The sequence below is a fragment of the Strigops habroptila genome, chromosome 2 (assembly GCF_004027225.2).
Source record: "Strigops habroptila isolate Jane chromosome 2, bStrHab1.2.pri, whole genome shotgun sequence".
Classification (NCBI taxonomy): Eukaryota; Metazoa; Chordata; class Aves; order Psittaciformes; family Psittacidae; genus Strigops; species Strigops habroptila.
Window position 1 is genome coordinate 10,765,272 of NC_044278.2, and position 14,481 is coordinate 10,779,752.

The 14,481-nt window shown below is 44.3% G+C and overlaps 1 protein-coding gene across 2 annotated transcripts; it reads right to left on the reverse strand.

The window, feature by feature from the left end:
• LOC115601668 (3 beta-hydroxysteroid dehydrogenase/Delta 5-->4-isomerase-like) lies at nt 1-9,237 on the reverse strand. Of its 2 annotated transcripts, XM_030471983.1 has the most exons (4): nt 9,033-9,237; nt 5,752-5,916; nt 1,209-1,961; nt 1-630 (listed from the first exon to the last, which is right to left on the reverse strand). In XM_030471983.1, the coding sequence occupies exons 1-4, from the start codon at nt 9,184-9,186 to the stop codon at nt 584-586; spliced, it is 1,119 nt and encodes a 372-aa protein (XP_030327843.1). In that variant the 5' UTR covers nt 9,187-9,237; the 3' UTR covers nt 1-583. The 2 variants fall into 2 exon arrangements, with proteins under 2 accessions (XP_030327843.1, XP_030327842.1); XM_030471982.1 differs by lacking the exon at nt 1-630 and having other exon boundaries at nt 985-1,961.
• Between the last annotated feature and the right edge of the window lie 5,244 nt (nt 9,238-14,481).

The window sequence follows — 14,481 nt, forward strand, 5'->3', positions numbered from 1 at the left end:
AAATGTTTCTGTGACACCACTCTGAACAGAACAGAGACATTCCCACCTTTCAGAGCTGTTCTCAACAAGTGAGCTGTACGTTTAAGAAGCAAACAGCAGATCACATCTATTTATTCAGACAGGTTCTACATTTTTGGTCTGACAATCAAGTCACACATTCTGCAGAAACTCACGTGGCCATCAGAAAAGCACAAGGACAGCACACGTGCAGCTGTCAGCTGAAGTTCGCCTTTGTTCCCAGCTGAAACCCAGAAATAGCGTGATTTTTTTGCTTTCAGCACTGTTTATTTTTCTTCAGAGTTCACAAATGGCATGACTCTGCAAGTGAAACCCTTCAGAGACCAAGCTGTTGTCCTGCAGTACTTTTCTCCTCTTTACCTTGTCGAAGCTGTTGTTCTGCTGGGCAGCTAGCAGATCTGTTGCAATATTGGAATTGGTAACTAGGAAAATGAAAATAGGTGAGGAAGCCCTTATCTGACAAAATCTTGCCCTTATCTCCCGCCATGCACCATACTAACTAAACCTATGCCTCACTTACTTTGTACTTTCAGCCTTGCAATGCTTACAGGGCCCAGATTTGCTCTCAAGTTTGACTGTCAGGTGAATGGCACGTGGAACTGGACAATACTCCTGAAAAAGTGAGCAAGATTTGTAACAGCTTTTGCAATCAGGTGACTTCTACCTACTCTGTGTTTGATAAGGCTAGAAAGAGCTGAGTGCTTAGTAGTATATATTTGTAGTATATATTTGTAAATATATAGCTAAGTAGTATATATTTGTAAAGTGTAATCGTAGTTCTAGGATAAATAGTGCTTTACAAAAGCCTTAAAGGTGCCCTGGAGTGAAAAGGAGGGCTGATGTGTTCACACCATGGGCTGTGTGGAGTCATACTAAAGCAATGTCTTTGTGCTGCACAAGATATAGAAGTGGATGTGGCCTGTGCAGTAAAGTCACCCTGGTCAGCCTGTACTCAACAAACAAATGAAAGATTCATTTCTATTTACTGTGGATTGGGAGGGGGGATGAGGGGGCTGATACACAAAGTCTCCATTTAAACACTTTGAGTTATCTGCTGCTGCTGTTCACCCAGCTCTCCTCTGGCTCAAGGCCCTACTTGTTTAGCCAGGTGTCAGCTCCTCCGAAGATTTAGGCAGCCTTGCTTTTCAAGTACAGCCTTCTCTGTGGAACCATGGAGGCAATCCACTGACCAGTGCTCTGCTTCGCCTCTTCCCATGTGTAGCGGGGCACATAGCCAAAATCATTCCGTGCTTTTCTATAAGAGAAGGTGAATGGGGTGTTCAGTAGAGTGACCAGGTGACGGTTGGTGGAGGGGATGTATCTGACAAAGGGCCGGAGCAAGAAGCTCACAATCTCCAGCAGCAGCGAGAAGTAATACAGCATTGTCAGAGGCATGGGGAGCTGGGGTTCAATCCCAAACCCCAGGTCCCTGGTCAGCTCGTAATTCAGATCTGCATAGCTCATATGAGGAGTGTCATCCGAGATGTAGTAGAACTGCCCCCTGATATGCTTGGCTTTCTGCGGGTCTTGCAGGGCCCTGGCTGCCTGCACGTGTGCCCAGGCGATGTTTCCCACATACACGGGGTTCACCAGAGCCTCCTTCCTGGAGAAGCGCAGGTAAACGTTTCTGTTCAACAGGCACTTATCCAGATGACCCAAAAGAAATGGGCATCCTTCTCCAAAGATGTACATGGATCTCAGGGCACAAGTCATCAGCGTGCCACCATCTTTTAGCACCTGGCCATCTGCTTTCAGCACAAAATCCTCTGCCAGCCTCTTACTCTGGGCGTAAGGAAATTTTGACATACTCTCATAAGCTGTATCTTCATCGCCATTGAAAATTGGGTCACCTTTGCAGTTGGGGCCTGTCACTTCTATGGTACTAGTATATATGAAGTGCTGGATGTTATAGCGGACACATGCCTCCAGCAGTAGCTGTGTACCTTCAAAAGAGAAACATGCAAGTCAGTCTAGAGCCAAGCTGGAAAAAGTGGAAGGTTTAGATCAGAAACAGCATCCCTGGCTTGAGCTTGGCTAGATGTCCCCTCTCTACAGTTGGAAGAATCCTGTCCTAAACTGGGCAACATGTTCAATGAAGCTGAATCTGCTCTGAATCTGTATTTAAGTGGTATCAGTGCACCTGCCAGTGTTAAACAAGGATGAACACTTGGTCTGAATTGCATGTTGTGGGGAATTTTTATGCCAAGAGTCCAATTTTACTGTTGCTTAGGTTAGCATGGATACTGGTCACAGATTCAGGGGCTTGTGCCTGTTGGTTGGATTGACTTGGCTTAAGGCAGAGAACCTTCAGAAGTTGCCCCTGCCACTCCAGTATGCTGAAGCCCCCGATTTCCAGGCTTGTGGATGTTCTTGGGTGGTTTGCTAAGCATTAACTGAGAATTTATGTGGGACCTGCAGGTTTGCTCCAAAATCAGCTTCGCCCAGTGCAAGTCTATCCACTATTCAATTGGCTTCAATACAGGGCTTGAAGAGAGAGATCTTATGGACAATGCACAATACCATGCAATCAAAGACCATAAAGTGCAGTGAGCAAAGTGATGCTTGTGTATGTGTGCCTCCTTTTTCAGCATATTCAGGTTTTTATTTGCAGTAGTACAGGATTTCTTGCTTTAAAATCCTATCACAATGCTTTCATCAAGGGGAGTAGGGGTAAACTGGCAAGTTCAGGACCTTTCAAATAGCCAAGAGGGTTAAGCTAGGAAAGAACATTCAAGGGGGATATAAATACTTTAATCAGTTGTACTGGTTTAATTGCAAGTAGACTCTTCTCTTTTACTTCTGAGCTTTGAGGCACAAATTGCCTTATTTGTTGTGCATGGTGTAATGAGAGAGATTATGTGTGAAAGGGCCAGTGACTTGGGAACAGAAGATACAGTTTAAAAACATTCCAAAATGTCTTTGGCAAAGGAACATTAAACCAAAATGATTGATGTGATATCACAAGGGTGTGGCCTAACATCTAAGGGATAAAATCATACACTAGCAGTGAGGCATAGAAATGATCTAAGAAGTCTGCTCAGTCTGTTATGACAACTCAGGGCAGAACAATGCAGACGAGGCTAGCATTGCTAAAGAGAATATAATGAATAAAAGAGGTTCAGAGAACCAAGGAATATTGGCAGCAAAACGTGGACCCATTAATGAGTGAAAAATGCAAAGAATTATTGAACTGAATATTGTTAGGGCACCAAAATTCCTTTTTCTAAGCTTGAACGACAAAAAGAAAGAAGTTTAAGAAACACTAAAGAAGTGCAAGGAAAAAAAGGTTACACAGCCAGGAAAAAAGTGAGTTCATGCAAGGAACATGTTAGGTGACACACGAGCCAGGCTCATCTGGAACATTAATTAACAAAATATATTATTTTAAAAACTAATAGCTCAATTCTTGCCATCAATGCTGTTTAGAAAGTGAGGGCAACTAATAAAGTGCAGAAGGGCTAGATAAAATCAAATGAAGCAAACAAAGTTATCTTGACAGTTGGTATCTGTTCAAGATCAAATTCACCCAAATAAAATGTGTTTTATTTGCAAACCGAAGTTGTATGTAAAAACTGAAAAGGTTCTTACAGTAATGGGAATTTGAGCATCTCTCACATGCTTACACATAATGAAGTAAATCTGTCATGGAGCAGGTCTCTAAGTGTTGCTTGCACGCAAAGCCCTTCTGGCTGGGGTTCTGATTCACACAGGGTACTTTTGTTTGGATTATATTCAATTATTAATTCCCTTCCAAACTAAAAATTTACTCCCCTTCTAAAAAGCTGTTTTTGCACTGAAGCCTCACACGTGTGCCTCGTGTGAGGCAGAGGAAAGCCCTGCACCACAGCGAGTTGCACTTGTTTGCTTCTGTTCCGGTTGTGAACATCGACAGCTGATTTCTTGACACATTTGTAATGTATAAGTTCTGTTTTCAAGGAGAACCAAAACTTTAATCCTGCAAGTCTATGTAGCAAGCAGTGTCTTGGCTGGTTAGAAAGCCAAAACATCAGAATGGAAGTGGAGGCAAATAGGGAACTGATCTTAGGGTCAGTTGGCTCTAGGAGCAGGTCTGGTGTGTGCTTTCATTCTACCAAAAGTTATCAGCTAACCCTCACTGGCCCAGTGGGCTTTACTTCACTCACAGGCACACTCTGTTTGGGGAGATCTGAAAGGTTTATGAAAAGCTAGTTACTTTGTGCTTAAGCCTAAACCTGCCAAAAGAAATGATGGGACAGACTTGAACTCTCTAGCTCTGACTCTAGCTCAGAGCTAGAGAGCTTTCTGCTTTAGGGACATTTTAACATTTGTCTAGGTTTATGTTGTGGTTTTTGTTTCCCCCCATAGGTTAGGAAACACATTCTGCTGTGAAAGACAGATTGTAGCAGGAGTATGTTCATAAAGAAAGAGTTTTGCAAGTCCTCTTTCTGAATTACCACCCCAGTATATGTATTTGTCATAGTACCCAATGCACAGGTTTACAGGAACTCGCCCTTCTGCTCTTCCCTCCTGGCAGGGAGCTAAGAAGCTGCCTGCTGGGCTCTAATTTGTGGTGACTGACGATTTGTGGCTTTGACTGAGCAGAAAGCAGAAAGCTGAATGTACAGCCAATCAAAAACAACCCAAATGCCATCCTACTGTTTTCAAGGTGCATGTAAAAGACAACTCAACTACAAAGAACGCTCCCTTGCTATGAACGCTGGTGAGTAGCCAGTATTTGTTAATGTGGTGCCTGTAGGGGTATGTTTCTTATTTTTCCGTGAAGAAGCCTTGTATCAGTGGCAGAGAGGAACAAAGAACCAGGAAAACTACTCGCAGAAGTAAGAACATCTTCCCCAGGTGTTCACCAAGGAGCTGAAGCAGTACAGCCAGGGAGGTCAATGTGCATGTGGGTTAGACAGCACCAGTTCATTGAAAGGCACAGAGGGTCTTGGGATCACAGGGAGCGAGATGAAGTTGTTCTTTTAGGACATACAAATTTCCTGGCAGCTGATGCCACACTGCCTAGACAAAAGCTTCCCCCTTCATCTGAGCTGACGAGGAACAGGAGTTCCTTAGTAGAAAGGGAGGTCCCATCACTGAGTGAGAAGTCACTGAAACCCCTCCTTCACACAGCTTTGAGGTTGATGGGGGATATTTAATGATAAGATCAAGGTGAGAGAGCACCTGCTCCTCTGAACTGAATTCATGCACACACAGACATAATGGCAAAGAGGAGGAAAAGGAGAAGAGGAGGAAGAAAAAGGATAGGATGCAGAGAGCCACAGGGGGTAGGATGTTAGCAGTGCAAGATTGCTGTAATTGCAGCCAAAGCCTACAGTGTTTGTAACAACTGAAAACAGGCAGGATGCTTCATGAGGAGGGAGTATGAGAACTGGTTTCTCAGATATGCATTGGGATTTCAGAAGGTTAATTGCTTCCAGAAAGGTCCACTGAGCATGGTATTATGGCTATCCTCACTGAAGGCAGGCCTGTGCAGATCTCAGGATGGGCATGTGTGAGTGCTGACTAGAGTAAATGGTCCTGCAGTGGAAGACCAGTGCACGCTGGGTGTGGAGAGGTCTAGAGCTCTAAGGGGCTGCACATAGGCATGCTTTTCACTCACAGGTGTGGCTGTGCAAGATGCAGAACAATCCAGTTAATCTGGCTCAGAAAACCAGGTCGGGTGCTCCCTTTCCTGAGTAGATGATGATCAGGACACAGTAGACATGGGTTTGGGAAAGGTGCTTCGCTCACCTGTCACATTGACTTCCCAGAGCAGCTGCTTCTCTATGAGGCCCAAGGTGTCAATGATGGAAGCCGTGTGGATGACAAGGGAGGTGCCCTGACAGGCACGGTGCAGGAACGTCACATCCCGGATGTCCCCTTCCAGGATTTTCACCTCGGTCTTACCCTGGAACTCTGCAAGGGCAACAGAAAACAAAGCAAAAGACCTTGCAAGCATCCTGAGAAGAGCACTGAAAGGAGTGGATTATTTTAAGGCTAGCAAAACAGAAGGCATTTTCCAGTGCTAATTACAGTGCTATAGAAGTCTATGTTGAATTACCTACCATATTTTTGGAGCCAATATTCACCATGGTTCGTTCTTTTTTGTTGTTGTTTAAAAGAAAACTCTTACCCGCTGCTATCAAGGAACTGGAGCTTCCTTCAGGTGTGTCTGTTCTAAAGTTCACAGCAGGGATAGCTTTAGCTGTGCCTGTTCTGCTGACTGACTCTTTTTAAAAGTGATAATCCAAGTATACCAAAGAGCCAGGCACTGCATGCGCCTCTCTTTAAGGTGATGAATGATCTCTCTCCACCCACAGCATGTGTGCACAGAGCTGCGTTCACACCTATTTTCTGCCCCTTGACCTTGCCCATATTGCAGCTCTTTTAATACATTACTTTCAGTTCTGACACATCTTTTTTATATATCTTGGCCAGGATTTACTGTGCCTCTTCTAAATCCAGCTCTGGCTTCATTTCAGTGTCTGTGCTGTGGGGTCATGTTTAGCATCCTTCTGGTCTGAATCTAAACTCTCAAGGCTGTTCTCCTGAGCAACCTCAGCCCTGACTTGCTTTAACTCCTGCTTTTGAAGCCTTCCCAGGACCCAGTGTGTGTGATCCTGGTGGAGCTCTAGGTCTCAGAGCTATCTTTTCCATAAGTTTTGCTGGGCAGAAGCATCCTTTATACAGCCCAAAACTGCATTAACAAACCGAAGGCAGCAGAGGCTGACCTCCTGGAGGCGATGCTGCTCTCCCGGCAGGTCTGCTGGCCTGGGTGCAGCTATGAGGACTTTCTCAGCATGTCCTACAGTAGGTGTTGCCATTACAGCAAGCGCTCTGGCCAGCCCCTGCTGTGCCTGCACTGGAGGGCTCCCCAGACAGGAGCGGGGAAGCAGCCGCAGCAGAGGCGCGTCCTCTGTCTTCTCCCAGCACAATCAAATGCTCGTTTTAGATGAGAGAAGAACCTGATTAATTTATACAGCTTTTAGCGTCAGCCCTAGTGCTGTGTCCTAGTGCTGTGTCAGCAGCTCCAGAGCGGGCAGGATTTCATCCCATGTCTTTAACGGAGAAGAGAGACAGCTGTTGGAATCTGGAACTGAGCAGAGCAGCTTTTACAATGTTTTTATCCCATGATCTCTGTAGCACACTAGAATGTAATCCTGTATTAATTTAACAATTATTCTGAGGCAACAGGCTTGAGGGTCTTTTTTTTTTTTCATCACAGTTGGTCTGAGATGTAAAATCTGTGAAACATTTACAAAATGTTCCTAAATCTAGAGTTACTGCCCAGCACAGTCACTGCCACACGCTCTCTTATGTTCTTTTATTTTACAGAGTGCATTCATTTCCTAGGGCTCTGTTTCCAGAAGCTTTACACTGACCTCTACTTGCATGGGTGCAAAAGAGTCAGATTATGGGGCTAGGCTTTTTGTTAAGCACCTGGCAGTTAAATTTGCTTTAATAAACATTAATCTTTGTACAGCCCTTAGGTTGATGTTCTCCATGAGTAAGGCTTTGCGGGGTTGCAATAATCCAAAGGACTGCCATACATAGTTTTACAATGTAAATGCTCACATGTGGCTCCTTCAGAGTAGCCACTGTGCCTGGGCAGGCGTTGGAAAAATTGAAGTTTCTATACATGCAAATCAAAGCTTTCAGGAAAAATATAAAAGAAATATGTCCCTTTTAAAGCTCATCACAGGTATAATTGGTATCAGCCACTAGAAATCTGCTGTATAGCTGCTTTGTGTCTTATTTGGGCTTGCAATTTGTGTGTGATATGAGGTAGGAAAGCTGCTCCTCCATTCTACTTTAGCCAGCAGAAGTTGTCATGCTAAGTACAATATGGGCCTGGTTCACTTTACCAGCATCAGCTAATTGTCAGGAATCAGCAGATTGATCTTGTTTTGCTCTGGGGAAGAGGAAAGCTGCAGGTGATCTTGGAAGCAGGGAGAGGAAAGAAAAAATGATTGACAGACAGTGGTTTCAGACTGAAATGAACAGCAGGGAGAAACTTGATTTCCATCTGTGCAAACTATTGCCCAGGGATCAGAACAAGCATGTGTGTGTGGGAGATACAAAATGAATTCAACTCAAGTCTCCTTTTCTGCCTACAGTGATTATGAGAAAGTATCCACTAGGAAAGCTGCTTCTACTTCAGCAATGGTTTCTGTGTCCTCTGAGCTGTAAGCAATGCTCCCTGCTTTCTATGGGATAGTTTTTGCTTGGAAATGCAATGATTACTCAACAAGATTCAGTGTCCTGTTGTGAGCAGTGTCTGACTCAGTGGCCAGTCCAGTCAGACTATTTGCCCTAAACTGTCTTTCTCTTTTCTATGTGTTGTTTAAAGTTCAAGCAAACAGCAATGGTTGTGGGACTTACTTAGCTTAAGTTTCTGAGTGATGTTTTATAGAGGTCCTAACAGCCACAGGGTAGATGGTGAGGAAAGGCACTCCTCATGAGAGACTTTCACCTCCCTGGTTAACTGGATGATTCATTCAAATGCTATACTTTGTGTATTCATAGGAGAAAATTACAAATTGCATCCTATTTTCATTTGTAAAGGGTAAAGCAATTTATTTCCTGTCCTAAGAAAGCTACTGGGTGTTCTATTGCTACTCTGCCTTTCTAATTTGAATGCAATGATAAAAGCAAATGAATGTCTGCAACTTTGAGCAAAAAGCCAGGAGGAAGATTCCCAGAACAGGCAATTTCTCACAGCAAAAGTCCTGGAAAAAAGACCCATATTCCTTCTCCTCTATTTTCCTTCTCCTTTGGAGCAGTACCGGGTTAGCACTGCAAAAACACTCAATGCTCAAGGATCAAACAATCTATAAATGTCTGTCTCTGAAAAATGTTTTATGCCTGATTTCTTTGCTGGTGCAAGAGGAAGGGATAAAGCAAGCCTTCCTTGAAATAAAACCTCTATTTGCAAAAACTGGTTTGGATGAGAGGTAAAGACTTCCAAGCTATCCACATGAGACAACAGCTCATACACCCGCAACACGTAGTCCTTAAGAGATGGTACTTACTTCCAAATTCCCCGAGCGCTTCCTCGCTAAAGGCTTTGTCCAGCAGTCGGATCTCAGCCAGCGCCTCCTTTTCTTCCAGCAGCAAGCGCACAATCCTCTGGCCAAGAAATCCCCCTGCTCCTGTCACCAGACAGCTTACCCCAGCCAGGGACATTGCTCTGGGTTGCTCCTCAGAGGCAAACTGGCTGCGTCTTGAGCTTCCACCAGCCGGTTCCTCTCCCGCCTGAGGAAATAAACACATGACATCAACCTCTGGAGTCTTTACAGATCAAAGGCTGTTACCAGAAGGAGAGACTCCTGGAAAACAAACTCTCACCCGTACATTAAACAGCAATTCTTAAAGCATGTCTTACTTTTGCTAGCTATTCCTATTTGGAAGTAGCTTACACACTTTTCCATGCAAAGAAAAAACTCTTTACAAACTATTACAAAATAAAGAAATTAACAAATCTGAAAATGCCCCAAATCAACTTCAATGCCAAACAAACCTCACAAAAGTCTTCTTCAATCCTTGTCTCCACCTCTCTAGCGCTCAAAAGCCTGTAGGAGAGATTTGCCTGTATTTATATACTGCAGAGCACCACCTTGGTAATTTTGCTTCCCCTCCCTCTCACGTTGCAAACAAATGTGGTGTTTCCACCTCCCCCTCTCAAAGAGGAAGGATGCAGCAAGGTCTTGCATGCCTAGATCCTTGGAGGGTAAACCTCATGCTGATAATTCCCTGTATCTGCACTTGCTTGTGTAATACAGCATTAATATGAAGGTAGAGAGCATTACAATTAAATGTAAATATCAGGAGTAGCTGTTTATAATGGTTTGAGAAGTGGACTCTGCTGCTGTACTTTTTTGGATACTGGGCTCCCCCATTACAGCATGGGTTTCTTACTTTATACAAGCTCGAAAGCTAACCTCTGAGATTTTGTATTTGTTCAGGACACTTGAAGCATTCAAAGTAATGAAAAGGTCTAATGTACCACTGAAATTAAACTAAAGCAGTGGGAGAAAAAGATTCCCCTCTGCAATGTCTGCTGTGAGAGTACTGGTTAAAGTAAGGATGGGGCTGGCTGGCTGTGCCGTTGCAGTCAACTGTGTCATTACCTTTTACATCTCCAAAATATAGGGAAAATGCCCTGGAATTTCTCCTTAGGGTTTCACTCCAGTTCTAGGAAAACTCTTTTTTCTAGTGTGAGACCAGGGCAGGGCCTAGGTCTTAGCCTGAAGCTCCTAATACCTCCACTGCCTTCCTGGGTCTTTGTGCACTGCCAGGACATGCTGCCTGGGGTTGTATTTCCTCTCGCTCTCACACAGGGTCATGCAGACATCCCTACTGAAGCAGGAAGATAAACCAGTAGCTGCTTAAGCGAGAAGGGAATTACAAAGAAGCCCAGCAACGCAGCGAATGAGGCTGAAACCACTGGGAAGGGGATCACTGATTCCAGGCACAGCTGGAATGGACCTCTAAAAATGCTTTACTTGCATTCATGTAACTGCTAAACTCCTGTTTCTTTAATTCTGTCCCGAATTTTGTTCTCTCATTAAAGAGACCGCTGGAGAAAAACTATAGAGGCAGCACCCTCGCATTGTTACTTTTTAAGAGCAAAACTGGGCCCAGAAGTGACAGGAGAAAAGCAAAACCATTTCTGTTGGAGGAGAGAGGCATTCTAGCTGACATAGATGGCAAAGTTGCGGCAACTGTTTCAATCACAGCGTCCTTGAGAATCCTTCCCTTACCCCAGCAAAGCTTTAAACAATTTATTATCAGCACTTCTTTCCTTGGCTTCTCTCAGTAAGAACCTTGACACTGTATGTTCTTATCAGAAGCTGCCACAAATTAATTGTGTGCAGTGCATGCATTTTGCAAGGGAAAATAACTGACCAAAGCCTGCTGTTGCAACCAGTGTTGTCTGAAACAGGGCTTCCTTTTTACTGTTAGAAAGGGAATGAAATGCCTTAAAGAGGCATTATAGAAACAGGCAACACAACATAGCCTCTTAGGATAGAAAACACTCTCTTACACCAAGCTTGTTTATTAGAATGACCAAGTTTAGCAGGAGTAGTGCTTCATATGAGAATATGCATGAAGACCTCATAGCAGCCTTCCAGTATCTGAAGGGGGCCTACAAGGATACTGGAGAGGGACTCTTCATCAGGGACTGTAGCAACAGGACAAGGGGTGATGGGTTCAAACTGAAACAGGGGAAGTTCAGGTTAGATATAAGGAAGAAGTTCTTTACATGCGCTGGCACAGCATGCCCAAAGTAATAAATGCTCCATCCCTGGCAGTGTTCAAGGCCAGGCTGGACAGAGTCTTGGGTGACATGGCCTAGTGTGAGATGTCCCTGACCATGACAGGGGGTTGGAACTGGACGATCTTAAGGCCCTTTCCAAACCAAACCATTCTATGATTCTATGATTCTATGGGTGGTACATAGGGGACTGTAGGGAGATCTAGTGCTGCTGTGTTTTTGTCCTCTCCTGCACTACTGGGCCAAGTGCCTGGCTTAGTTTGATGGAATTTTATACATTGCTACATAGCAGCCTCCATTTGAATTGCTGCTTGTGGATGTCAGGGATCAGACAGCAGCAGTTTGCTTAGTTCCAGAGCAGACCTGCTGGTGCTTCCTGTGGACTCACCTAAAGAAAACATTTTTACCCTCTGTTTCTTCTTGACATTGCCATGTGGGGATGCTGGGTGGTGTGACAGCTCCTCTGTGCTGCAAACAAGACTGGCTCTGGTGTTCCTGAAGGAAATGGAGGCAGATGCTGTACACCCCAAAACAGTGCCAATGAGTGACAAGTCCAGAGTCCACCAGACCCCTGACCACCAGGAACAACTTCAAGAGGTTCAGAACTATTGCATGGGTCTGGGATTTGCAGACTAAAACGTAATTCAGCAGCACCTAAAAAGTTTACAAAGTCTGCATTCTGTGTCAAGATGTAGTCATTTTTAACTACCTTGTCTTCTTCTCCTTGACTTTATTGTGAAATGAGGGCTTCATGATCTGACCTTTTGCTGTAGTGTCTAATCTAAATCTCCCCTCTGTCAGCTTAAAGCCTTTTGTCCAGAAAAGAAGCCTGATTTAGGAAAAGGGTTTCTGGAGTCTGCCCCGTTGCCCAGGCTGATGAGAACTGAAGCAGTGAAAAGCAAAGGCATGCTCATTAGTTAACTGGACCTTTTGCTGTCTAAACATAGAGTAATTGTGACCAAAAAGCCACAAAAAAATCCACGTGCTTCTCACATGAAAAATGAATGCCTTTCTTATCATCATATACCTGTAAGCTCAAGATGCCTAGATGCCTGCAACTCTAGGAAAGAGGTTGTACTTTGAGATGTCGATTTACTCAAGGAAAGCTGCTGCCCTTCATGGTGGGAGACACTGTTCCCTCCTGGAAACACTTTCTTCTGTCTTCTGGTTACACATTGACAAGAGGCAACAAGACTTAAATGATTAACTTTTGGACAGCTGTGCTGAATCAAACTCGAATAAACACAACTTCTTATAGTGGGGAATAGATTTAAGATACTTTAACCAAGGTATGAAGATAAGCACCTAAAGAGACCTCAATGTTTCTTTGTATTTAAACCTGAAAAAGAAAACATGTCCTATTTCAGTAGTACCAAAATTCTTCCACTAGAAGGGAGAAAGTGATTGTAAACTTTTCTTACATGATCTTCAAGATCAGAAAGCCTTGTAGGATTCTTTCTATATTAGGCAGCACATGAATTGGGCAATCAACTAAAACCAAACATTTAGTCTCATTTTCCCTTTAGCTTTAGGCAGAGCTGTGTTACCTCAACTGAAATTGATGAGTGAATTATATATTTAAAGGCTGTAGACATTTGCACCGTATGCAAAGCAAAATGCTTATATTTGGATCTACTTTTTAGATAAATAGACTGATTCGCTGGCCCTGCTAGATCCTCCAGAGATGTTGGGAGGCAGCAGAGTTTGATTAGTCCTTAAACTACATGTTTACAATCTGAAAGATTTGACCTTACTTGAATTTGTATTAGGGACATTCACAATAATCAAATACAGAAAGCAGGAAGGGGGGCGTGGGACTGATTAATCCAGTCCATAGAAAACTTTCAGAGTCTTGGAAAAGCTGTAGGATGGGTTTGCTCAATATATGCTCAGCCTGGTCAAACCCTGTGAGCTCTTCTTTTAAGTTCACTCACCAGATAGCTTTATTTTTCCCTTAGAAAATGCTTTTTGCAGCCTTTTTTACAGAGGGATAGGTACTGCCTCTGCAGCTCCATGGTAGTTGGTCATCGCAATGCACCGGTACAGCAGGGTGCAGATCTGATGGGTGGCTCTGATTTTATGATTCTGTGATGTCCCTCAACAATTTAGACTGAAAGGAGCCTCTGGAGGTCTCTGACCCAACCTCTTCTCAAAGCAGCATCAGATCAGATGAGGTTGATCAGGCGAGGTTGATCAGGCCCTTGCCCAGTCAAGCTCTGAATATCACTAGGGATGGATGTTTCAGAAACCTTCTGTTGCAGTGATTCACCACCCTCATGCTGAATTTTTTCCCACTAATTTCTAGCTGGAATTTTCCTCATTGCAACTTGTGCCCATTGCCTTTCACCCTTTTACTGCACACATCCAAGAAGTTGGGCTGCATCTTCACTGTTTCCTACGACTTGTAGTAAAAGACAGTGATGTGATACCCCCTCCCCTTGCCTTTAGCCTTCTCAGGACTGAGCACACCCCGCTAACTCAGTCTCTTGTACATCCTTGAAATCCATCAATGTGTGCAATGTAGTGTAATTCCTGAGTCTTATCTGCTGGGCTGTCAGTCTGCCAGCAAGGATTGTTATTACTGGAGCAGAGAGGAAGGCCTCCATGTGAAGGCCTCTGGAAGATCACTGCAGACACTGTTATCTCTTGGAGAAACTCAGGTCTAAACAGAATGAGCCAACAGGGCTCAATCTTCTGCCTCATTAAGGCAAATTGAAAGCAGGGCTTATGCAGAAGGTCACTTCTTGATAATGTGGCTCCTCCTCCACATGGCAGGGAAGTGGGCACTGGGGCATCTGCCAGTGGCAAAACGAGCTGTGACAGGGTGTCTGCACCACTGTGAGCTGCCTCTTTGCCCCAGAAGTGGTACTCTGCCACGGGCCATGGTTGCCCTTGTAACCTCACCTGAAGAGAGCTTTATCATTTGCAACCAGGATGCACATGCCCAGTTCTGTAGCAGTTCCCCGTTGGCAGCGATCCCTGTAGCATCATACTCGCACAAACCTGGCCGGCAAAATCTTCCCTGCCCCTTCCTCCCAGGGGCATGCAGAATTAGCTAGTTGTGCAGGCGTTGGAATACATGCTGATCTGGAAGGGGAGAAGGGACTAGGAGGATATTCTATACCAAGGGACACAGTTTTCCATGTCTGGCTGTTACAACAGAGTTTGGGAGTAAGGCCCAATACAGGCAATGCCACAAAACA